This window comes from Rhododendron vialii, chromosome 10a (genome assembly GCF_030253575.1).
Source record: "Rhododendron vialii isolate Sample 1 chromosome 10a, ASM3025357v1".
Classification (NCBI taxonomy): Eukaryota; Viridiplantae; Streptophyta; class Magnoliopsida; order Ericales; family Ericaceae; genus Rhododendron; species Rhododendron vialii.
The window spans coordinates 16,606,559-16,633,365 of record NC_080566.1 but is presented as its reverse complement, the minus strand read 5'-3'; the positions used below and the strand labels follow the sequence as shown (position 1 = coordinate 16,633,365).

Genomic DNA, 26,807 nt, shown 5'->3' with positions numbered 1-26,807 from the left:
GACAAGTAAACCACACAATCAACTGCTTCGGCCGAAAATTCTTTCGGCATTCTCTTGCTCTTCAACATATTTTGAGCTGCATTCACTACAACAAATTTCACATTCTATAGCATGCGAAAAATGCTATAGAATCATAAGATAGCGTTTCTAGAACGCTATATTAGCCCATGCTATTAAAAGTCCTAGATATACGATAGCGTTCTTTTGCCCGCTATCTATTCCATATTGTTAATAGCGTTCTTCGCCCGCTATGTATTCTATATCTTTTATAGCGTTCTTTGCGCGCTATCCTTTTCTACTTTTTACTGCATGCAATGAACGCTATTGAAAGTAAACAATAGCATTTAATGAATGCTATATAAGCCAATTTTTGGCATTTTTTTAAAATTCTATAAATACCAATATACTAGTATTTTTAAACAAAATCATGGTAATTTCATTCAGAAACAAAAATGACTTATTCCATTCAACACCAACTAATACCACACATCAATATACAATAAACAACTTAACCATTGAATAAAGATTCATTACATTAGCTTGGGAAACAATATCCCAAAGTACATAAAAGAGACGATAAAAAAATAACATAAAAGAGTCCGACTAATTAGACTCATTGAAAAAAACTAATGTAATTCCCCTTTCCTGAAAATGTAATCATGTACTGGGCTGTAGATTTCTTTACTTGAAGATTATCTTGCTTATACCCTTTTAAAACAGAAGCTGGAACAGGTGTAGCACTCCCATATCTTGCTGTTGCAAGGAATGTGCCAGTAGACTGCAAATAATAAGAACGAGATTATGTCTAACCGAATCCATATAATTTCACAAGAGTCCTAAAAAAAAAATTGGTTATGAGCAAACCTCAAGAGAAACAGCCGTCATTGTTAAAGCTTCACCAGCTTGAAAAGTAGGTCTCCCCCATTGGAATGGATAAGGAATATAAATCTGAAATGGTTAACAAAAGTATTCTCTATAAGAAGTTGACGAATACGTCTGACTGTTAAGAGTAGAGAGTAGTAAAACAATAGGAGAACTCATATATCAAATTCTAAGTCGCAACCCTGCAGTTTATAAGCCAACAATTTCGAAGTAATGATCTGTATTGAAACATCAAGGAATCTAGTTATGATCTCTCAAAGCTCAAATAAGAATTTTTCAGTGTTAGAAAATGTGAAAGAAAACAATATATTTTCAAAGGAAAAAATTTCAGCACCCCTGCACGGAGCAATGCTATAGGGGCTCTCTCCACCGCGCAGGAACCCACACCTATGTGGATCCCACACTATTGTGAAGCTGGGAGAGTCCCTCGAGGATTCTGGAGCACTCAATAACCTCTCCTTATCAAGAAGCTCCAATAATGAGTCCTTTCATAGTTTGGCTCATGTTATTAAGAAGAATAATGCGAACTTTTCAGATGCATTAGGACCAAACAAACAAAGCTTATGGGATTCCTATCTATTTCTTATCATAAAAAAAAAATAGGTGGGAAAAATGATTAGATATTACCAAGGAGCTCTAGTAATGAGGCCAGTGCGATCAATGCGACAACTAGCTTGAGTGGCTGCAGAAGCGTTATGATATACACCAGTTGAAGTGAGAATTTGTGCATAGCCCCATATGAATGCAACAAAGAACAGAAGTGCAAATCAATCACATACACGTCTCTTTGTTTTTGCTTTTGCATAATGGGGAAGATATTGCCAAATCATCACACAAATTTCCGTTGCATATGGAAAGTCAGTTAGTACAGTTACTTTGCTTCAGAGCGATGCATTTACACCAAAAACCAAGAAACTTTCTCAAATGCATCATTGAGCAGTTGACAAACAACAATTACTTGCCTGTGAGACGATAACCATTAGAATTAGCTCGGGGATCCCAATTTCGACATACTTTGCCAGCTACAAGGGAAAAAAATAGAGAAGGAAAAATAGTTCTATAGCAAAATTTGCCTTTTGAAAATATAAAGAAATATCAGATGCTACCAATCCCTCAGTGACACAGGAGGCAAAACCATATTTCAGTTCCATAGTAACTATGTACCTGAGCAACACTAAACAAACTTTATTCAACTCACGTCATGAATTCATAGCGACAAAATGCCAAATTTTGGAGGTGGGGTTGGAGGGGAATGATAAATCTTTACAAATAAGTTGGATCTTAGAATTTTACTCCCTTCGGAAGGGCCTTTTACTTTATTTTTCAGAACTAAAGATTGAGTAAGGGAGCAAAAATGAAGTTGCTATCAGGTCTAAACTAGAAAAGCCAGGATTAAAGACAAAACATGTGTTGAAGGATCATGGAATCTTACCATTTGAAAACCAAGATAGTATAGCCCAAGTCCAGTAAAAGTCATGAGAGGAACCATAGAAAGAGGGGTAAGAAACCTGAAACAAATGAGAAATAGATCCAAAAATAGAAATCTGTCAAAAAAATTATATGAATAAGCAAACAGTTTAGTTGTAACTAAGCAACGCAAAAAAATGTTGCAAGTTACAATAATGACCTTACAACATTTCTCCACACTCCTAAGAAGCCGATAAGCATCTGGAAACAAGAGGCAACAATGAGAGCACCCTACATACCTCTCATTGTCCTTTCAAACTTCTGAAAATCATCGAAAAGCCCAAAGTCAGAAAAACAAAGAATTGCTACGACAAGGAACTAAAAATTTAAAGAGACATACAAAGACTAACATGATATGTGCAGTAATCTCCATTGGGCTCCGGAGATGACAAGTGATATCTTCCAGCATGTAGAATGGAAGTCATGGGAATAACAAATGCGTATGAACCACCGATTACTGAGGGAAGTCGGGTGCCAAATAAGGACTGCATTAGTGTATTTAGTCCTAAAACAAATAGTAAGGTCTGTATCACCTTGGCCATCTCAACCTGTAACAATGAAAAGACTCCATTAGATCGAGTCACTAGACAAAATCAAAGAGAGATGATGAACAAAAGAAGAATGTATTGCTTACATTACTGCCTCCCATTTGGTTTACAAACATACTTGGAATCAAGACAGTTGTACCTAGGGTCATCAGATAATGCTGGAACACGAGAACTACGACTTCCACTGCATTAGGGACAGAAAAAACTATTCATCACTAAAAATTGCAACTGGTCAGTAATAATTTACATCTTGACTTTCCAATGGACAAGGGGAAAAATGTTGACGAGAGAGAGAGAGAGAGACGAACGTCATGGAGGAGGACTATTGATGCAATATTGGACCCCTGGGAGCTATTCCATCCCTGGGCGTGGCAGTATGTCCTCCATCTTAGCTCCATTGTGGACACAACAACAGCCACACTTGCAGCCGCCGCTACTGCCGCCATTGCCACAATCACCTGCAAACATTCCTGGAGCTGAGATATGCTTGCAGGGCAATAACAACTACAAGGCGACTTTGTGATTCTCTTGTACCTCAATACTGTGAGAAATTTAATAGTAGGAAACTAATACCAACTATGTAGGATATCGCATTTAATAAATTATACCCTTTCTGCTTCTTTGACGAGCTTTCCCATAAATCTTTAACTTTTTACAGAATTACTTTTCTAAGGAAAATGAATCTATTAGTACTTTTGCCCCCATGAAATGGAAAACTTTTGTACACTTCACTTGACAGAGACAGAAGAGATCTGACAAGAGTACATAGTTATCAAAAATAAATAAATTCAAAAGACTATGTACACCTTAGAGTACCACAACACAATATGTCACATAGAATCAAAGTTATAAGTTAAATACACGTGTATCATGTTGAAACTATCATACATACTTTATATAGTTAAGTGAAGAAACTAATTCTAAGACAAGCATGCATCTGATAATGATACCAATCATAGAACAGAACATTAAGTTCGGAAAAAAAGTGTCTTAAGTTGTCACTCTTTAGTCTTTAATCAAAATTCTCCTAGGCTCTTGGAAGATCAAGATATTGGTTAACAATGTTAACTAACTTAATTAACATCACTAGTGCTCTGTTTTTTATGATTAGCTAACATCACTGTTCTGTTTAGAGGCACAACAAAAGAAGACATTTTTTTTTCCTTTCACAGAAACCATCTTGTATCATGCTAATGTTTATACTTAACCATAAAACTCGTGTGAATTAGAACCTAAATAATCTGTTATCCAGACATATTGTGAACATGATAATTTACAACTTGCTAATGTTCGATACCTGCCAGATTAATTGTACTTCGGCCCCTGACTCAAGTAATACAATATTTAGCTCTAAATCTTCCTTATGCCAAAACCAGAAACCGTGTATCACATCTATATTGTCTTAGATAGTAAACTGTTTCGACAAATATGGGACAAACTAAAATAGAAACACAGCTTTGCTCCTTCAATTTGTTTGGGATATATATTACCCGTTCCAAGTTCGAAGTATAGACTGCTATGAATAGTTTGGAATGAATCAAAAAGCCCCAAAATCTTTTCCGAAACAAAATGTATTCCCCTACAAAGACCCAAGACTCGTATCTGGGCAATAATCAAGAAAAAAAATCAAAACAAACGAGTCTTTGCCTTAACGGGTGCAAAGCCCAAAGTAACATGACATTAATCGGATGAAAGGAAACATATAAAACCCCTAACGATCTATTTGTGTTTTCTGGGCAAAATCGTACTGAATATTAAGCCCTAGTCTGTAAGAATCGAGGAAAATCGAACTCAACCTATTTAGGGCTTCTCTGTTCGTTGATTCTTTGCCTCAATTGGTGCAACAGGTTTGCTTCTTTCTGTATACAAATTAGGGATCTAGCATAAAAACGAGAGAAAAAGAGGGAAATCATACAAGGAGAATATTTGATGGAAGAACAACTCACGATTGAAACCCAGAAGAATCGAACTCACGCTGATATCTGATACAAAGTGAATAGAGAGGAAGACCAGTGCAAATCTGTCGATAAACCCATCTGAACCGAACTCACGCTGTAGACCTCTTGACGACCTAATGACTGAAATATTGGAAGAGATTGAAATATTTTGAGGGAAATCGCACCCAAAATTTAGAGAGGGAAAAAGGGAAAAGAGAGTGGCGCCGAAAATTGGTAGAACGCTATGGTAGAGTTAACGAAGACGCTGTTGTTTTCTTTCCCCTTTTGTCCGTGTCTCTCAATGCCAGGAATGCTATTATTGCCTCCCCTACAATAGCATTTTAAAAAGAATGCTATCAATTTATGCTATTAAAAGTGGTGTAAGCAGGAACGCTATTATTGCCTCCTCTACAATACCATTTTAAAAAGAATGCTATCAATTTATGCTATTAAAAGTGGTGTTTGTTGTAGTGATTAAGAATTGATCTATTTTTTCTTTTGACAACACCATTTTGTTGAGGGGAGTACGGAAGTGTTAGAGGATTGCAAATCCCATTTTCTTCACAAAAATCATTAAATTCGTTTGACGTGAATTCGCCTCCTCTATCAGATCTCATGGCTTTTATATCATAGCCACTTTCTTTTTCAACAAGCGTCTTGAATTTTTTGAAAACATTATACACTTTCGACTTTTGTTTCAAAAAATAGACCCATGCCTTGCGGCTAAAATCATCAATAAAGAGAAGAAAGTATCTATCTTTGCCGAGAGAATAAGGATCAATTGGTCCACACACATCGGTGTGAATAAGTTCCAAAGGCTTTCTTGCTCTTGTTGTTGCCTCTCTTGGAAAACTTTTTTTAAAGTGCTTACCAAGAAGGCATCCTTCACGAAAATTGATTCGGGTGATTAATGGAAGGCAATCCTTTCACCATTCCTTTTTCAGACAACAATTTTAGTCCCCCAAAATTTAAATGCCCAAATCTTAAGTGTCAAAGCCAAGTAGTATCTTTGTAGCATGCTTTTAAGCATTTAGCAACATTATTTAATATATTTAACAAGAACATTCTATTGCTTGTCATTGGCACTTGGGCAATCAAATCTCTTTTGTCATTTCCATAGGTCGCCTATAAAGGAACAAAGTTCCGAATTGTGGCTTACACGTTGGCCATCTTCGGACGATAATGCCCCCGAGTTCGGAAACTAGCCAATTGAATTTACTTCTTTGGGGTTTTGGGCGTTCTCATCATTTCACGCTCAAAAGTGGTGGGCCATAGACACTATTTAGGTTATTTACGAATTACTTTAACGGGTTTTCGGACTTTCGATGTTTTCCGTCTGCGTCCCGATTTTTCTACACTATTTTGTCACATAGTGGTGTTGGGCTTGGGGGCTTTCCGGTAAAATTGCCTCCCCCGATAACTGTACATGCGAGAATAAAGCCTGGAATCTAGGTGGTCTGTCCCTTGCAATTCAGTTTTTCCTTTTTTGATAATGCTCTTCCAATTTTTTTTTTGGATCAGTAATGCTCTTTCAATTCACTTGTTGGAGTCTTCTCTTCCCATTTTGGGTTTTCATTCATCTGGCCACCACCATCTCTGCGATGGACGACCAAGCAGGCGTCTCAAAGCAGATGATGCCCGATCAGCTGCAAGAGGAGAAGATTTAGAGAGGAAAGTTAGTGAGGAGATCAATGGCTGGGTTGTCTTTAGCTCTAGTTGGAAATACGAGGACGCCGCCGATCTGTTCAACAAAGTCATCGGTTCTTTCAGAACTAAGCAAATCCTGTGAGTCCTTTTCCCTTTGTTTTCTTTTGGGTTGTCGATTGGGGTGCTTCGAATTCGTATATCAAGGGTTCAGGTCTGGTCGATATGATTGATGTGTACTTTTTATGTGGTAAAATTTCACAAAATCTGTTCTGTTAACTTTGGGGAAAGAAATGAATGCGTTCGACCAATTGGTTATAGATTTTTGGCTACTTATGAAATCAACTTCGTGCTTGATAAGCACTCGATAATGCAATGTAGGGTGCGCTAGATATCTAGTTTTAGTTCAATTTAATTGCTTAATTAGTTGTTTTTAATTTCTTTTGCTCGTAAGGTACTTTAATATTATTTTGCAGAGAAATCGTTCAAATTCAGAAGTTTTAAAGTTCAAAGCTTGTCAAAGATATTCAAGGTTCAAAGAAGACAAAGAACTAAGTGCTGAAGATAGTCATTTGGTATTGGTACCAATTGATTATTCCCATCGGTGCCGAGATGGGTTCGAAGGCAGTCAACAAGGATCAAATAAGCTGATCGGTATCGGTAAAGCATAATGCAGTCCATCGGTACCGAAACTCTACGTAATAGCACCTCAATTGCCTCGGTATCGGTATCATTTATTAAAGTCTATAGGTATCGAGTAGCTTAGTACTACTCCTTATGGTGTTTGCTATCGGTACCGAGGGCTGTCGGATGGCATTTTCAAGGCATTTGAGGAATATTCTGTGTGCATACCGTGAAGAATGTAAAAGGCATGATGTCACATTGTACAAACAACTTTTTTGATTGCATAATTTAGATCTAGCTTAGATTTACTTGCTTTTTGAATTGTTCTTCATTTTCCAGCTCTTTAAATTTAATTTCTGCCTTAGTTAATTAGTTTTTGCTATTGTAGTCTTTATTAAAGTTGTAGCCGCTACTCCGATCTATCGTTTAATCTAATTTTCTTCTGGTGTTGTTATTTCAATTATGCTAAGTAGATTTTTGCTTGCTCTTATCTTTATTGATATGTGTGAGTAGTTTTCCAAGGTTAGGTCATGGGGTGATTAGCACCTCATGGCTCGAGTGAAATTGCATTCTTCACCATAAAGTTTAAACCTTTGGTTCGAAAATTGATGTGGGGTTCGGGTTTATTTGTCAAATTGTAAGGTGTTAACCTCCTTGATCATGTGTAGGTAAGAGCATCGCCTACTTACCACACATGATGCTTGGAGCTCTATCGCTCGAGGTATTTGCTAAATAAATTCTAGAGCTAGCTTGGTAATTGAACCATCTTATCTTCCGGTTTAGGAACCTTAATTGAGTATCTTGAACCACGTAATTGGGTGAAAATGTGATTTAACTTGAGCCGTGGGTGTTAATTTATTCCAAGACCTAACCTGCTTTTTATCTTAGTTTATTCACTTTTAATTTAGCCTTTTTACTTTCCACCGCAAACGTAAAACAAAGTTGGCTGCCTAAAAGCCGAAAATCTTGCTTACTTCTACAAATCCAACCAAGCCATATTAATTATTCCCGTGGGTACGATTCCGGTCTTTCGGATTATTATGCTTTAATTGGACGCTTATACCCTATGCTTGGGGTGATCTTATTTGATATATCGATGAAAGAAGCATTTTTGGTGCCGTTGCCGGGGATTTCTTATTATGGATTTCTTGGAGGTTCGACAAACCGCTGTAAGTATCCTGCTTTCGTCTAGTAGTAGTTGTAGTAGTTTAGTAGTTTATGTGTTAGTAGTTCGTATTTAGTTTGGTGGATACCTCTAACCTGGTTTCATACCAAACTTGAGGTGTAATGAAGCCAGGCTAAATATCGAGATTGTTCTTAGTTTAGTGTAGTTAATTTAGTTAGCTAGTTTAAATTTGATTGCATTGCTTAGCCGAGGTGGTGGGTTAACCCTTCACATATTCTGTTTGTTGAGATGAGGTGGCGGCATAGCCCTTCAATCTGGTAGTTTGTTGGTAGTTAGTTAGTATTTGTCTTTGTTTATGCCTGTTTATCGAAGCGCAATTTCCAATCGGCTTCATCGTTCTTCTTCGCCGCCAAGAATCTATAGCATTGCCAGGGCATATCCAACCCACTCTCCGCCTCGCAAATTAAAATGCAATCGCAAAAGCCCAATGGCCGAAGAAGCTCCAGTTCGTACTCTGCATGATTATCTGAATCCAGAATGGGCTCCTTAAGTATCACCTATCGTTATTCCGACTCCAACTGCTGGGAATACGTTTGAATTCAAAGTTGAGTATCTTCGGATAATTCCAGAATTTTGGGGGCGAGAATTGGAGGATCCTTATTTGCGTATCCGTGAGTTTGAGAATATTCTACACTCTTTCGTTACAATTTCAGGACAACTTGATCAAGCTCGCCTGAAGTTGTTCCCATTCACTCTCAAGGACAAGGCGAAACAGTGGTTCAACTCTCTAAAGCCTCAATCTTTGTGTAATTGGGGAGATATCCAGGATGTTTTCATCACTAAATTCTCTCAAGCCAGCCGGACGAAGTTACTTATCGATCAGATTCAAAGTTTCAAGCAAAAGGATGGAGAGACTTACCACAAGTATTGGGAGCAATACAAGGACCTGCTCATGTCGGTTCCTCATCACAACTTTTCATTGTATCTCAAAGTTAACTATTTCTACACAGGGTGTTCCCAAGAGAGTAAACAACTTCTAGATACTATGGGTGGAGGTGACTTTATGGGGAAGACACCGGAGGATGCTTGGGATTACTATGAGTCACTAGCTGAGAAGACCCAGTCTTGGCAATTTGCAGATCTAGGTGATATGGCAATGTACAATCAAGGTCCTACTGGTTCAGGGAAATTCTCTATTGCGGAGCATATAGCTTTTGAAACTCGATTGGAGGAGATTGCTCGGAAGCTTGATAAGTTGGAATTGAAGAGTGCTCAATCTCAGGAGGTGAAAGTAGTACGCCAAGTGGAGGAAGTATGTATTATTTGTGAGATTGTGGGCCATTCTACCGAGACGTGCCCCAACATTCCTACTCTTAAGAACGTGATTAATGGGATTGCTCCGGAAGAAGTACATGCAGTGCAATGTTTTAACCCCTATTCTCAATCTTATAATCCGGGGACTCGTCAACATCCGGCCTTCCATTGGAATCAACCTAATGAAGGGAGTTATTTTCAAGTTCCGCCCCCCGCTCCTCAATTACCTTGGAAACAATCTCATAATGCTTTTCGTTTCCCTCAAGCTCAAGGTCCGCCAGGATTTGCTCCTTCTGGTCCGTCCCACATGAAAACCAATTTCAGCAGCCACCTGCCCAGTTCCACCAACAACCACCAAAGGGTTCTTGCGAAGATCAATTCAGTGCTCTCTTGCAAGGTCAAACTGCTATCAATGAGCAACAAACTCAGATGATGAATGATATCAGAAACCAGTTGGGGAAGTTAACAACTACGGTGGGTTTGTTACAACAAGAGAAAGAGAAGTTTCCTACTCAACCTCAACCTAATCCGCATCCGAATTCTAGTCTAACTTCTCAAGGCCTTCACTTTGCTAGCTCTTAGGTGACTTTCCCCGAGCAAGCAAAAGCTATTATTTCTCTTCGAAGTGGCAAGACGGTGGATAATCAAGTGGTAATGCCTCCGGAACCTACCTTGATGCCCTTTCCTATCGAACGTTCAACACCAACCCATAGGGAATCTCCCAAGGAGGCAAGCAAGGAAGTTTCAGAGGAAAATGATAAAAGAAAAAGGAAGGAAGAAAGTGTATCGGACCCTCAAATTATTCCAACACCGGCACCATATCCTAATCGTTTGAAGGCTTTGGCGAAACCGAATTACAATGCGGAGTTGCATGAGTTATTCAATCAGGTGAAGATCAACATTTCTCTTATGGATGCAGTAAAGCAGATTCCGTCATATGCTAAGTTTCTTAAAGATCTATGCGCGGAAACTAAATGTTCAGAAAAAGATCTTTCTTACTGAACAAGTAAGTTCTATCATTCAAACGAATATCGCGCCTTAGTACAAAAATTCGAGGAGCCCTACTATCGCGATTACCATTGGAGGGAAGCGTATCAAACAAGCCTTACTTGATTTTGGTGCCAGTGTTAATCTACTTTCGTACTCTATTTATCAAGAGCTTAGGTAGAGGGAGATGAAGCCCACTCGTGTTACAATACAGTTGGCCGGTTGAAACGTGCGTACACCAAGAGGGGTAGTAGAAGATGTTTTGGTACAAGTTGATCAGTTCATCTATCTAGTGGATTTTGTAATTCTTGATACAAATTCGACTGGCTCTTCTGCTGCTTCTACTCCAGTGATTCCTAGAAGATCCTTTCTAGCCACAGCAGATGCAGTTATCAACTGTCGAAACGGACTTCTTAATATGACATTCGGTAACATGAAGATGGAGGTCAATATTTTTAATGTGGGCAGTCAAATGGGGGATGACGAGAACATACATGAAGTAAGCCTTATTGATACCCTTGTAGAAGAACACGTGGACGAATTGCTCTATAGTGATCCTTTGGAAGTTGCTCTTACAGCCGAAGAGGCCGAATTTCTCAAATCTTTCGAGGTCAATTATCTATATTCATTGCTCAAAGATGAGGATGAAGTGTGTGCTATGAATTCTTGGATTCCAAAGTTTGAAGAATTTGAAGAGCTTCCCCCAATAGAGAAGAAAGTCCTCCCATCTAGCGTTGAGCCACCAAAATTGGAGTTGAAACCTTTGCCTGACACTTTGAAGCATGTTTTCCTTGGAGACAATGAGACCTATCCTGTGGTTATTTCCTCCTCTCTTGGGAATCTCCGAGAGACGAAGTTGATTAATTTATTAAGGAGACACATGAAGGCTATAGGATGGACCATTGCGGATATCAAAGTAATCAATTCTACTTTCTACTCTCACCATATTGCTTTGGAAGATAATATCAAGCCATCTCACCAACCCCAACACCGCTTTAACCCTATTATGAAGGATGTAGTTCGTGCTGAGGTCTTAAAGCTCTTGGATGTTGGGATCATTTATCCCATCGTCGATAGTAAATGGGTGAGCCCGATTCAAGTTGTACCAAAGAAATTCGGGGTTAAAGTTATGCGTAATGAGGAGAATGAGCTAGTGCCAACACGTGTTCAGAAGGGATGGAGAGTTTGTATTGATTATCGGAAGCTCAACGCAAGCACAAGAAAGGATCATTTCCCTTTGCCGTTTATCGATCAGATTTTGGAAAGGATAGCCGGGCATGCATTCTATTGTTTCTTAGATGGTTATTCCGGGTATAATTAGATCGAAGTTGCTCTAGAGGATCAAGAGAAGACGACATTCACTTGCCCCTTCGGAACTTTCGCTTATCGACGTATGCCGTTTGGTTTGTGCAATGCTCCGGGAACGTTTTCAAGGTGTATGATGGGGATTTTTAGTGACATGGTCGAGAAGATTGTAGAGGTTTTCATGGATGATTTCTCTATTTTCGGTGACTCATTCGAAGCTTGCTTGTCCAATTTGGAGAGAGTTCTGACAAGATGTGAAGAAAAGAATTTGGTGCTAAATTGGGAAAAATGCCATTTCATGGTTACTCAGGGTATCGTTTTGGGCCACATTGTATTGTCGTAGGGAATTGAGGTGGATAAGGCCAAGGTTGACTTAATTGGGAACCTCCCGACTCCAAAGTGTGTGAAAGATATCCGTTCATTTCTCGGGCATGCCGGATTCTATCGCTGATTCATCTGGGTAGAAGATCGGGAGCCAGAAGCAGCAAGCACAGTAGCTGGCTTAGCAGAACGGGAGGAGCCCAAGACTCGCAGACGAATCTCTTAAGTTATAAGCTCTGAGAGTGCAACATCTAGAGTCGGCAGAAGAGATTTGTGCAGGAGCTGGCCTCTGATGGACTCAAACTCTAGGCGAAAGTGCATGAAGAACTGAAATAGACGTTGCTGATCTCGGGCCTTCTGCTGCTTCTTAGTGCAGCCACCGGAAAAATATATAGAAAAAAACTCCTCCTACATGGAGGAGAGCTGGTGCCAATGGTCCTCATTATTGTGTAAAACTCCTGGGTAGGCCGATTGTCTCGATGTGCAGTAGAGAGCTCCTGGAACACCGAATAAGCAATGGCGGCAAGGCTGGTCTTCTTAGAATTGAGATTCAATATAAATTATAAAGAAAGAAAGAATGAGAGAAGGGAGAAGAGAAGAAGAAGCTGCGACACCGATAGCAAATCGCCCAAGAAGCGAAAGCCTTGGAAGTCGCCGAGAGAATCCTACAGAAATGAAGGCGACGATGAATCTTTCTGTGGAGGGGCTACTAAAAGAGAGAATCAAAGGATGGCTCAGCCACCCCCTGTAGAAGACGCCGACCATTTGTCGAGGGCGAAGTACAATCCGCCCAGGACAAGATGCCGAAGGGAAGAACAGGAGCGACTGCTGGCCAGAGAGCAAAGAAGCTAACCGGGGAGTCGACCCTAGAAGAAAGTGGCCCCCTCGCCCTTACTTATACTTAGAAGGCGCACCGGTTTGCCTAGCTAGGCCTGACAAGGAGGTGCAAGTGAGGATGAAGATAGATGAAACACTGGACTTTACAGAGGACGATGGTGGACGGAGGGTCCAGAGAGACCTTACAAAGGAGACATGGTAGGCGATTGGTAAGGTAAGCCGATGTTCTGACTATAGTTTCTAGTTCTAGACACTGAGAATGGCAGACCAGCGACCAGTGAAGCCGCTGGAGTTTGAGGCAGAAGGTACCCATTGAGGCACCTTTAGTTTAACATCCACTTTTGTGCTCTGACGGCTCAGCGCGAAGGTGCTTACGAGACGCTACTGGGAAAACATTAGCTACAGGCGGCCAGAGTTGGGAAGGATTGGGCGGCAAGCACACAGTCGATGAAGTAGAGATTCGGCCTAGGGTTACCCTGCACTTGCAAGACGGATCGAAGGAGGAAGCCGAGACGTCAAGTTAAGATTCCAGCGGAGATGAAGACCATCAGACACCGATTCTGAGGATTCAGGACACAGTCCAAGAGAGAGATGGAGTCATCTGGTTGGAACACGACTTGGGGGACCTTTCTTGATGAGCAGCTCTACAGGCTTGCCCTAAAAAGACTTCGCCTAGGATATTACTCTTGTACGATGGAGAGGGATTGCATCCATTTTCTTCAGAGATGCCACAAGTGCCAAGTGCATGCGAATTTGATCTACGCGTCGCCGACAGAGCTTCATAACCAAACCACACCATGGACCTTTGCAGTATATTGCCTAGATATCATAGGAAGGTTAACCAGAAGGCGAAAGAAAGACAGAAGCGGAAGAAGTCGAAGTCCAATCCTTAATATATATTGCCGGAACTGGCTTTCAGAAAGACCTGAACTTACTAACTAAAAAAAAAAGCGAGTCTGCAGCCCGTGGAAAGCTAGTCTCCTAAACGAACCCGCGGGAACAAGTAGGCTTCCTTGCTTGACTCTTTTAGCTTCTAGGATTCCTAGCTCTAATCAATAGGTAAAATGAGGATTAGAGCCTTGCTCCTTCTATCTCCTTAGGCTCATCAAGGAAGACTCGCTCTAGATCTTCATTTGCTTCTGCTTATAGGATAGCACCTTCAGGAAGTTCCTATGAAAGAAGGGGACTTTTACAGGATGCTTTGCATACGGAATAGTTGCATCCCTTAGATGGCTGCCTTCTACTTACAGAAGGACTCACTGACGGAAAGGATTCATACCCAGACTAGTCCTACCTCTCCTTCTAATGCTCGAACTCTTGTTGGAGTCCGAGCTTAAAGGACTAGGCTTGCAGACACTTCCTACTCCAAACGAAGAGTCCTTAGGAAAGGAGGATCTATCTCTTTAAAGGAAGGGAATCGATTTCTTTATAGTAGAAGTTGCCAATGATACGAAAAGCTAGCTTAACCTTCCCTCCATACTGGGCTAAGGGCTGCCCTTTCTATTAGCTGGATGTGCCCCAATCCTATCTTCTATTAGGCAGCTATCCTAGGAGCTAGTCTAAAGTAGGAAGCTCTGCATCGTCAATAGCAGCGTGAAGTGACCCCGATCTCTCTGCTGGACCTATCCATTCTTTCCTTCTATTCCGAGTAGCAGACAATCTCATGCAAGATCAGACAATCCCTAGAAATGGCTGCAGTTACCTAACATTGTCTTCTAGCTTGCCTTCCTTCTCTAACTGGTAGTTGAATAAGGAATGATGCAACACCTTCCCTCCATTCAAGACAGGAATGGGCTAAGGGCCTCCCTCTTGAATATGAGCTCTACTATGAGCTAAACCAAGGACGCTCTTCCTTCCTCCCTGTAAGGGTAGTACCTTCTTTCTTCTGTTATCTCTTGCAGTCCGTATGCTCTTGTCCTATAGACCTTATTACCGAACTAAGCTGCCTACTATACTAATATCTTTCCTAGTCTCGTTATCGAGAAGATGGTGATTTAGCCTGGGGTAAAACCCAATAACCGTTGAAGAGTTCGGAATACCGCAGTTACCACTCGAAGAAGGAAAAGAATCAAAGACAAATAGATAGAGCAGAGCAAAAGAAAACAAGCGAAAGAATTCACTGTCAGGGATTGAAAGAGAAGACAGATAAACGAGGCAGTGAAGAGAGGAATCAGATAATACTTGCTCGATAGACTACGATCTGCGATAGCTGCCTATCTTACTGGAACTACAGGAAGAGAGAAATAGCAAGAGAAGACGATCAGACAATACATGAAAGAAAGGTCTGCGTCTGATCGTCTGATAGCTAGTAGAATGTATGTATGCTCTCTTCTTTCCTGCTTTCGTAAGTAACTGTAATCCTTTCTTGTATTGCTTTCCTTTTGTTGTTTCGTAAGGAATGTCTTTCTCATTGTTTTCCTAATTGTTTTCTTTAGTAATATTAATTACTCGTTGTTTTTCCTTGTTTTGTTGTAACCGAGTTTGTGAGGATTAGCCATCAGAAAAGAAAGTGCAGCGGTCAGGTATCATACTATAGATAGCTTCGAAACGCAGTATGGTCTTGCTGCTCTCCTATTTCTTTTGGTAATACCTACCCAACTCAGCCCTTACCCGTCTTTGATCGGTATCATAGCCCGGCCCGCTGCGACCCTTGACAAAAGATCTCCCTTTGTTGCACCAGGAATCTTCGGCTCTTAACCTATAATGATAGGTAGGAGCAAGGTTTTTCCTGTGACCGCGACCCTCACTGCTTGAAGCGCGTTGCGTTAAATGTGCTTATATTGCTCTTTGTAGAGCATTCTAGAGTTGAGCTGAGCTTGTCCCCTACCTTCGAACAACCCTTGAATAAGGGTCTTTCTATGTTGCTTCATTCCCGGGAAATGAAATGAAAGCTTTGGGCCATTTTGAATATACATATTTGTCAGGTGTCCAATATGGTCGAGAAAGACTCCGTACAAGCAGTCTGGGAAGAGAGTTATAAGATAAGTATGCAGCAATCCGACCTAATGCCCTATAAATAAAGGAGCTGTCTGTAGCGCTTTAGCTTCCGTCATCCCCCCAGAGTGACAATCCCACATTCCGTACTTAGGCCTCCGAACTCCATAATGGCAAGCAAGCTGATGGAAGCGTGGTAACCCCGAGGCTACTGTTTACCAAAAAAACAGGTCTCTGCAGTCCTCTACTTCCACCGTGTGTTCTATTCGGCGAACTATCGGAATTTTGGAAACATTCCTTTACTGAACGAGAGAAAAGTTCCGATTGTTTGCTAGACTATTGTTGCAAATAAGATTAGAAAGATATTTGCTAAAGTCAGTTCCTAGTTCTAGGGGTCTGTAAGTGTAGTTCGTGCTTGATTGTCTCTGGGAAACGAATGACTGGAGTGAAGCTCTGAGGCTGTTCTCTTTGCAATGGAATCTTCTCTGTGGGAGGTGAGACTCCTTCCCTCAGGGTCTAATCCCGAGATCAGTAGCGTTACGGTTCCGGCTTATAGTAACGAATGTCCTCGGCCTTCCAGCTTTCGTGCTTCCAGTCAAATCCTGGCTCAACTTCCTTTATTGTTGTCTTTTTTCGGGGTGCTCTTTCTGGGTCAACCCAACAGGATTAGGCTTTTTCTCGGTATCGTTAAGGAAGCTCCTGGTTTTTCTTCCTCCTGGAAGTCGAATAAGAAGGAATGAGAAGGAATGGGGAGCTAGGCCAAGGACGTACCTTCCATGCTTAAAGCAACTATCCTATCTTCTCTTATAGGCTCTCCTTTTCCTCTAATTAAATCTAGTAAGAGTCGCTCTATTCCCGGTCAAAGAAAGACCTTTTTGTCCATTCCATTCCCTTGAGTGGTTAGTGGTTATGATCGGGTGAGGGTTCTGGATCTAATAAGCATCTTGTCTGGAACTGGATCATGGCATCAGATAACTTAGATTCGGTGGAGCTTCTCGGTCCTTCAATAATGAATGACCTTCCTCCTCCTTCGTTTGCCCTTCTAGAATGTGCTCTGCTTGTCTCAGTTCTGTGTAAGCCCCATTTGTCTTTCTTTTTGCCTAAGGTAACCCCCAACTGCCGTTCTTCTTTCTATGTTACTGTTCTTAGTCCTTTGTTCTTGGAAGGTGGAAACCTCTCTGATAGTTCTCTACTCGCAACTTCTTCCTTTCCTAAGAGTTGTATTGAGTCTCTTTCGCCTGTTCTTCACGTAACTTGTTTAAGAATGGCCAGTAGTCTTTCCTCTATCAGTGATTGGGTTGAAGTAGCTTTCCTCTAAATGCTAGGTTCAATCCTCGTTTTTGGTCATGCTGGGCGACCCCATTAGGGTTTCGTACGGATCTTTTTGGTCTTCATGCACTACTACTTATACAACTATTTATAGACTCCACTGCATGCGGGTTAGCTGGCTTAGCTGCCACAACTCAGTCGCTCACGAACTCAATTCACTCATGTTTTTTCAGGCGCAATTCATCCTGACTCAAAGACAATAACGAGTACATATTCCCTAATGCGAGGTTCTTGCTGCTTTATACACTACAAACTTACTGTTCAATCGGCTAACGGAACTCGAAAGCTATAACCCGATGGCCCATTACTGCTTTGGCGAGTAGCTCTTTCCGGACTCGAGTCACTGCTGCTCCCTTCTTCTATTTTTCTACGTACTTCCTTCGGCTTGCTTGCTCGATACCCTAGAGTTGCAACTCGGTGGCTGCCTTCAGTAGCTAGTCTCTCTTCACGAAAGCGAGTCAACCGATTCAAGCTCTGAAAAGATTCGCTCCGAAATCACAGTCAAAGCAGGATACTTGATGGCCCGTTGAGAGCTAGGAGGTTCAAAAAGCTACTAGCCCTCTTCTCGACTTCGGTTGAATTAGTCCCGAAGCCAATACCAAGAAAGAACTGCCATTACGTTCCCCATACAGCCAAACTCCTTTCGAAGGGCAGAATCAAGGATTGGAACCTTTGGATCTAGACCCTTGTCAGACACCATATCATAAAGGGGCCACAGATGCCCGAACCGAACCATTTCCTGGTCCAGTGCGAGAATCCGCCAGCGATCCTTTACAATAGGAGCATCGAAGAAGTCTTCAAGGGTCACATCAGGAGACAACGCGACTTTTGAGTACCAGTGTATGTACTTACACCATTGACCCACCGAAGAACTTTGTATTCCTGTAAATCTTTCGCCTGAGGCGATAAGAATATACTTTCCGGTGCTATCTTAATATCCCTTGGAAAGATCTGGGTTCGAAGATAATCGACCATGATGCCCTTCCAATAAGGATTTAAGGGGCGCCCATGTCCTAACCATAACTCAAGAGAGTTGGAGAACATAGACTTGGTAAACATTGACCACAATCGCGCATAGCGCTTAGATCTGCGGTGAGATAATGTAGATAAACCGCGGTAGCCCATTCCGCCCACACGGCACATAGTCGAGAATCGACGAATCGAATACCTCTCATTGAGTACCAGCAGCCCTTATGGGTTGAAGAAATTGTTCAACGCCTTAGCAGATACGGGACTAAAGTCCACGGACATTCCTCGGACGCGATACCGCTTGGCAAACTCCCCCGCCCCTTCCCGAGAGATGAGCGATTTCTGAGGACTAATGCTCACACCTAACTCGGAAAGGGTGTCTTTGTAAACCTTGGCTACAGCCTCATCGGCGATGATAACATCATCACCTAAGACGGCATAGTCAGTAAATAAAGGCTCCTGATGAACTTTCCTTGCACAATACCACACCACAAAATGATGTCATAAGGCGAATAAAGGCCAAGACGAATAGTATCCGAGAGGCTGCCCGGCAACAAAAGAAACTTCAAGTTGACCCTTAACAAAGGGTATTTTTAATAAGTTTATTGCAAGACATGAGTTTATACACGATGATGCAAACGACCTATCGAATAGATAGCACATAATTTCAAACATCAAAACTAAAGGCCACCTATTGGTTGTCGACTTTAGATCGAATGAGAAGAGCACCATCTTGCCAACTAGTCTCTCTAGGGGCCTATCATCATGATAGCAAATAGGCTATCCAATGCCGTGAATAAACATTCCCCCTTTAGAGCAAGATTCATTAGATTGAAATTCAAGTCCAGAATACAACGAATAAAGGGCGAATCATAGCCACGCTGCCGGGTTGCATTGAAAAAATAATAATGCAGTCACCATATGCTCTATATTATCCAACTCCCGAAAACGTCAAGACTCAGCTACTACGATGACGAGGGTGTAGTAAAAGCGAAAAATAGCAATACGTTGGAAGTATAGTAATGCTAGTCCAATCTCTGAGTCGTCCCGCTCATCCCTCCCTCTCTGTAGAGCAAAGCGGAGGAACAAGGAAGAATGCAAATGGAACTGAAACCATATCTGGAACTGAATCACTAGCATCATCAATTGGAGGATCTGAAATTGGTTGTCCTCCTAGCTTTGCTATTTACTGACCACTTATGATCACTATTGGATAATGTGAAAGCCATGAAAGAGGAAGTCAAATTCTCCCGTTTACACCGATATAATGTCCCATTTTAGCGCTGCGCTCGAATTGAACTGAGTTCCTTCGAGCTTCTTCCCTTGATTATAGATAAACGGCTACGAGGAGCAGAATACATGGCATACCAATGACTAAGTCCGGAAAGCACGGCGAGTAACGAGTTGAGCTAATGACCCTTATGCCATCTTCTTGCCAAAGACGTTCCATTCGAATGGACCTCCGCGTGTGAGCAAGCATTTGTCAAGTTGAAGGCTAGTCTCACTTCTCCTCCAATCGTTCAGCCGCCAGATTGGAGCTTCCCATTCGAGCTTATGTGTGATGCAAGCGACTATGTTGTAGGTGCTGTTTTGGGGCAAAGGAAGGACAAACATCCCTATGTGATTCATTATGCAAGCAAGACGTTGAATGATGCGCAGATGAATTACACTACCATAGAAAAGGAGTTACTTGACGTGGTGTTCGCTCTTGATAAATTTCGGTCTTACTTGATCTGTGGTGCTCCTATTACCATGTATACGGATCACTCTGCTCTTAAGTATTTACTCACCAAGCAAGATGCCAAAGCTCATTTGATAAGGTGGATTTTACTTATCCAAGAATTCAATTTGACCATTAAGGATAAGAAGGGTGTCGAGAATGTGATAGCCGACCATTTATCGAGGCTACAATTTGAGGATCCTACTTCGAGTCTTCCGATTATGGACACGTTCCCGGATGAACAGTTGCTGGCCGTTTCGAGTACCCCATGGTTTGCTGACATTGTGAATTATTTGGCTACAGGTCTTTTACCACCGCATTGGTCTCCTCAAGAATGTCGTCATTTCCTTCATGAAGTACGGATGTTCTTATACGACGACCTTTATCTTTTCAAGTATCGCCAAGATTAAATAGTGCGCCATTGTGTCCCAGATTCAGATCAACGGAGAATTCTCGAGTTTTGCCATTCGAAAGCTTGTGAAGGCCATTACTCATCTAAGAAAACTTCCGCCAAGGTGCTACAATGTGAGTTTTATTGGCCAAGTTTGCACAAGGATGCTTATCACTTTTGCGTCACTTGTGAACGTTGTCAAAAGCTTGGAAATGCGACTTGGAAGGATGAAATGCCACTAACAAACATTCTAATAGTTGAGATTTTTGATTGTTGGGGCATTGACTTCATGGGACCGTTCCCTATTTCTTTCGAGAATTTGTACATCCTGTTGGCAGTTGATTATGTATCGAAATGGGTTGAAGCAATTGCAACACATACCAATGATGCCAAGGTGGTGGTGGCGTTCCTTAAGGATAATATTTTGTCACGCTTCAGAATGCCAATAGCTATCATTAGCGACCCAGGCACCCATTTTTGCAATCGCATCTTTGAAGCCTTGATGAAGAAGTATGGTATCACTCACAAGGTTTCCACCGCTTATGATCCACAAACGAATGGGCAAGCAGAACTGGAAAATAGGGAAATCAAGCATATCTTGGAAAAGATGGTGAGTCCGAACCGTAAAGATTGGAGTCTTCGTTTGAGCGATGCAGTATGGGCTTATTGCACCGCACACAAGACCATTTTGGGAACTTCGCCGTATCGTTTGGTTTTTGGAAAAGCATGCCATCTTCCGGTGGAGCTCGAACACAAAGCATAATGGGCAATCAAGGCATTGAATTATCGTTTACCTGCCGCCGGGGCACAAAAAGCTCCAACTCAACGAGCTTGAAGAGATTCGAAGAGATGCTTATGACAACGCCGCCATCTACAAAGCAAAAATCAATACCTACCACGACAAGCGAATTCACCGGAAAGACTTTGAGGTTGGCCAAAAGGTACTCTTATACAATTCTAAGCTACATTTGTTTCCTGGTAAATTACATTCTCGTTGGGCTGGCCCGTATGTTGTTGAACATGTTTACCCTCATGGTGCTGTTGATGTTTTGAATCCAATTAATGGTAAATCTATTAAAGTAAATGGTCAAAAACTTAAACCATTCCTTGGTATTTTTGAGGTTGGAGAACCGGATGAGGAGTTGATCGATCCAGTTTACATGGTCGATCCGTTAATCTAGCTTGTTTTCATTATATTTGCACAGTGAGCGAAAGCGTAACCGCTGAACTTAACTGTTTGTCGGACCCGGCCCCTGGGTAGGGGGTACCCACCATTGACTTGGGTATATGTAGTTTCGCACGCCGCTACTAAAAGAAGGATCGTGTGCCCAGCTCCGGTTCGAAGGGCAAAAATTTGATATCAGTGACATAGGGCTTTAATTAGCTTTTCTGATAGGAGTAATTCACAGTAAAACACTCACGTCTTCTAGATTAGCCCCAACGGGGGCGGTATGGATCCTTGGGTTTGGCCTTGATATTCCCGTGCTCACGCACTTGGCTCTATCTTGATTGCTAGCCTGGTTACGATCTTAGGGGATGCTGGACTTCATTGTTTGGCGGAGTCTAGCTGTGACTTTGACGCTCCGAGTTTTGATATTAAATTGTATATATTGTACATATTTGTTTTTCTTTCTTGTTTTGCCATGTTTTGTTTAGTTATGCATGTTTTGTTTTGTAATGTTATGTTTTTCTTGTTTTGAATAAAATCTTGGAGACACCTCACATGCAAAAGATTTCACCAACGTTCTAGTGTAAAAAGGGCTTTGTAGAGACCCATGCCTAATTTTAAATTTATTTTATTAATGTTGGTGTGTGGAATTATAATTAAATAATTTTATGAGTAATGGATTTCTTTATGTATGCGTATGTTTCGTCGTGCGACCTGAGTTCGTAAGCCTTAGGGCGAGTGTGTTGAGGGACCCACTTTGAGAATCTTTTAGATTAGTTGCTAATTATTTTTATTTAGTACTTTGGGATCATGTTCAGACTACTTATTAAATAGTGGGACTTTAGAGAGTGCCCAAGTAAATAAAGGGTGCATAGTGTAATTTTTATACATAAAACTCTAAATTGGATCAGAGAGGGTGCCGACCCCCATTTTCTTTCTTTTTCCCTGCGTCTGCTTCGTGTTTCTTTTTCTCTCTCATCAATAACACAAACCCTCATCGTTCAAATGCAAAATCAAAGGTCAAGGCTTGTGAATCTCACAACAAGGCAAGAAGAAAACGTGATCTACGGACAAAGGGCTGCCCATCTATCCGAACAAAATTTCAATCGGTCAAATTTCGAGATTTCAATATTTTGGGGGTTTTAGTCCTTGAGGTAGGATTTATGCTCAATGATTAAATATGGGTGTGTATATGCCTTGGTGTGCAATAATTCAAATTTATGGTAAAGTAATCATACTATAAACCTAGCCCTAGGTTATGTGTATATTTGCTATACATGAGGTATTGTTAGAGTTTTTTATGATTGTTCATGGTTATGATTTGGTTTATGCTATATTACTTGTAGTCTTCGTATGAGTGAGTTCGCTTTCTAAGTAAAAAGCTATGAGACTTCATTGGACTTAAATGTGAGACATGAACCGGACATAATTTTGCACCCCATGTGTTTGGATAAAAAGTAGTTATTATTATACAGTCCACGTGTTCGATGATATGCAAGTAAGGAATTTTTGTCCTATACCTAGTATAGTAAAAGTAGGCTTGTGTAAATAATTTCTCGATATGTGACTTTGGACACTTGTTGAATATTTGTACATAGTTAATGTTCTTTTGGAGACTAGATTGAATATTCTATAGTGGTTTACTTTGATGAATTTGGGCGATTGATTCAAGGAATTTCCATTGGCTTTAGTTGATCAGGGCTTTAAGGCCAAGTATTTGAGATATTTTTGAATACGATAGTTTTAGGATTTTGAGTTGGGTCACCGGGGAACTCGGGTCAATTGTGACATCGTCGGTGAAAGTCTATAAACCTACTGGGTCAATTGTGACGCCGTCGGTGAAAGTCCGTAAATCCGCACGGGGTAGGTTGCTTCGTCCTTCGGGTTAGTAGCCCGTAAAGTGCATGTGCTGGAGACGTCTAGCATGGTTGGTTGGTGATTGCATCGGTGAGCAACTCATATAATATTATGTCTCCGTGTTGAGTAAATTTGATATTCGATTTGGTTGGCTATTCTATTATGAGCTTTGTTATTTTCCGTATCGACTTTTATGGGTAATTTCCTTTATTCAGGACTTGATTTGAGTTCGTGGTTTAATAGCATTCTTTTGAGCATTTGAAGGGAAGGAAAAATTGGAAACGCTTAATATACTGCATAGATTATTTTTGTTGTGTTGGCTTGATTTTGAATTGAGACTTTATAACTTCATTGTAAATATTGACAGAGAAGAAAGCATGAAAAACTTTTCAATACTTATATATAAAAAGAGTATATTTTGTGTATCAAGCTTTGCATGTTCATATCTTTTCATTTAGCGTATTTCCTGCACGAGCTGTGGCTCATGTTGTTGCAACCCAAAATTTTCAGGTTTCGAGATGGATCTGAAGGCTTAAGAATCATGGATATGTTCTAGTTCTTTTTTTTTGAACTTAATCGGATACTTGTACATATTTATTTGTAAAGTGGCATGAGGCATGTAAACTTTAATATTATTTTGGTAAGGTAAATTTGGATATTGAAAGAACGGGGCCTAGATGTGTATAAAAAGTAGTGTATTGTGGAGTTTATTTGTAATAAAAGGCGGGTTGTGATAGGCTTTCATTAGTTCTTCTTGGTAATAGTTTATCGTTAATGATCCATGCTTTCCGAAATTGCCCCTAATCGGTGGCAGCTTAGGTCTGTGGGTGAGGCTTGATATTTCTTGGAGTGCACGCTAGGTTGTATCTTTTCTTGCTTTGTTTTGATCCTAGGGGACGCTGAACTTGATTGTTTGGCGAGGTCGAGCGATAAATTTTATTACGGGCGCTAGCATAACAAATTTTCGACGGTCTAGTATAGCCACCCATCTCTTACCCCTCCGGTAAGAAATGGGAAGAAAAGTATGACTCGTAAGATTGCGTGAAGATCGGGCGGTGTTCATTTGTGTGTTTTGCATTTCATTGTGTTTTCTTCACGTTTTCTGTATTTTCTGTCTTTTCATTATTGTTTTGTTTGAAGCCGGATAACACAGGCTAGTGTTACTAATGTCAATTGTTTTATGGAAAGTCGTTCTCTTAAGTCTTCTGCAGGGTTTATGTGCTACCACACCAGCCTTGGTAGTTTGGGCCTAAAGTCAGAATGAGTGAGGCGTTCAGGAGCCCTAAGCATGGGTGTGGCTACGAGCTACGGTTGTTAGTCCGATAAAGCTTTGGATATGGCCCAGTATGACTAGCTATGGTTCCGAGTTGGCAGAACCAAAGGAGTAAACCCTGGAAGCATCTAATCTGGTTGGAACGAGACATTGACATGATATCCTCCAACTTGGTCGAGGTATTTAGGGGTTGACATTCCCCTTGGACGGTACATTCGCTCACTCTTCTTTTCTTCGCACTTATTCTTCATGCTATGAGGGCATAGCATCGCTTTAAGTTGGGGGGAGGGGTTAGCTATGTGTTATTTGTTTGCATTTTTGTGGAAAATTTGAAAAATCCAAAAACAATTAAAATTTTAAAATCCAAAAAAAATGAGAAAATACAAAATTTTCATAAATAAATAAAAGCTTTCTACTTGCAATTCTTCCTTTTGTCACGGTTTTTAGTTCTTTTTCATGACTTGTTGCATGCTCAATAATTGTTAGTTGGCAAGAGTTCGTAACAATCCTAAGAATTTTGTGCTTCTCAATTCGCATGCTTAGTTGACAATTGAATGGTTTAGGTTTTGAGTAAAGTTTTTGAGCAAGCTTTGGCCCATATCCCCATCTTTCAATAAACATGCTTGTAGTTAGGAGAATAATCGCATGTCCATCTCTAATTGTGTTTGAATGTCGATTTTCAATCATTTTGGAATCCAAAGCACACTTAGGAAAGGATACAAGGCATTCTTTGCATGATCACACCACATATGTGTCACCTCGTCCTGCTTTGCATCCTGTCTTTTCCCGTTCTTTGCTTGAACCTAGGCAACCGGTTGTTTGGAGGGTTGTTGGTATGTGTGTTCATTGTTCAAAGGTGTTTTGGGGGTGTTGGATCAATTTTTGGAATCTCTGGGTTTAAATTGTGGAAGGGCAAAATTTCTAAGTTAAAGGGCTTCGGCATCGGTAGGAAGGGGAGTATTCCATCGGTACCGAGATGCTTATCCAATGGGGCAACTAAAACAGTTCGGCATCGGTAGAATGTTTTAATGTCAAACGGTAGCGAAGTGATTTCTGGGGATTGATCTAAAGCAGTCGGCATTGATGGGAATCAATAGTGTCAATCAGTACCGATTGGTTTATAGCAGCAGAACAGTCAGCCCAGTTTCGATCCAGAGCAGATCTTCATTCCCTCCACAGCCCAACTCTCTCTCTCTCTTACCCACCGTCGTTTCTCCAAAACCCTAACCCTAAACCTCCAATCAACCCACCAAATCTCCCATATTCTCACCCAAAACCCTCAAATCTTTCATCTTCTTTAAGTAACCTCAACATTTCTCTACCTATTTCAAGCCTTCCAAGCCCAAATCAAGGTAAACCCCGCTTCTCCCCTTTCAAATCTGAAATTTTCTTATTTTCCCACATAAATCCCTATTTTCTTTCTATTTTATGCCTATATATCCAACCACCACCTTGTTTTCTCCTTACATTCACCCAATCCATCCAAAAACTCAAAAATCCCATAAACCCTAGCCCTAATCTGAAAATCCCCAAAATAAAAACCCAAAATCCTTATTTGCTTTCAATGCCAAGGATTAAATGGATAGCGCACCGTGGTTCCTTCTCAATCGGAGATCGAGGAGGATGATGATTTTTTGGCAGAGGAGGAGGAAAGTTAGCCGGAGGAAGCTTCGGGGTCTCGAAGTAGGAAGAGGAGGCGTACCCCGGCTGAGATTGTAGCAGACAAAAGGAGAAATTGGGAAGGCAATTTTGATAGTCGAAAATTCAAAAATGAGCGTCAAGTGGATGCCAAAAAATTCAAACCTGATCACATAGGCCTCCGTTACATCATGCGCAAAGGTTTGCACTTTTGGACTGAACCGTTAGTTGGATATAATAAGAATGTTGTTATTGAGTTTTACAAGTATATGCAAATACCTGAAGGTGATTGGGAGAATGACCCTACTGTAAAAATTAGTTCTCGGGTAGGGAGTATTGATGTTGAGATTACCCCCGATGACATTGCTCAATATTTGAAAATTCTGCGCCCCCCTCCTGATTTGGTGAATTATCCTAGAAAAGATGAGATGTTAGATGAACAACTGGTGAATAAAACCCTCTATATTGACCCCGCATTGGCTACAGTACCCCATGTACCTGGTAATTTCAAAGCTTCTGTTAGATTCTTGAACAAA

General features: G+C 40.9%; 1 protein-coding gene and 2 long non-coding RNA genes across 10 annotated transcripts; 2 read left to right on the top strand and 1 right to left on the bottom strand.

Moving 5' to 3' along the window:
* Positions 1-495: 495 nt before the first annotated feature.
* On the bottom strand, positions 496-5,211 carry LOC131303713 (uncharacterized). Of its 8 annotated transcripts, none has more exons than XR_009192140.1 (11): positions 4,872-5,211; positions 4,694-4,775; positions 3,206-3,355; positions 2,984-3,081; positions 2,700-2,854; positions 2,510-2,610; positions 2,315-2,390; positions 1,662-1,904; positions 1,510-1,564; positions 865-948; positions 496-778 (listed from the first exon to the last, which is right to left on the bottom strand). It is a non-coding gene; the product is annotated as an uncharacterized LOC131303713 (long non-coding RNA). The 8 variants fall into 8 exon arrangements; XR_009192136.1 differs by having other exon boundaries at positions 2,700-2,897; positions 4,694-4,756; positions 4,872-5,205; XR_009192135.1 differs by having other exon boundaries at positions 2,700-2,897; positions 4,694-4,756; positions 4,844-5,203.
* A 4,985-nt stretch (positions 5,212-10,196) lies between these two features.
* Positions 10,197-11,850, top strand: LOC131302954 (uncharacterized). Its single transcript, XM_058329746.1, has 2 exons — positions 10,197-10,518; positions 10,823-11,850. The coding sequence occupies exons 1-2, from the start codon at positions 10,197-10,199 to the stop codon at positions 11,848-11,850; spliced, it is 1,350 nt and encodes a 449-aa protein (XP_058185729.1).
* Positions 11,851-22,445: 10,595 nt separating this feature from the next.
* On the top strand, positions 22,446-23,926 carry LOC131303729 (uncharacterized). The gene is made up of 2 exons (XR_009192162.1): positions 22,446-22,657; positions 23,871-23,926. It is a non-coding gene; the product is annotated as an uncharacterized LOC131303729 (long non-coding RNA).
* The last annotated feature ends 2,881 nt before the right edge of the window (positions 23,927-26,807 follow it).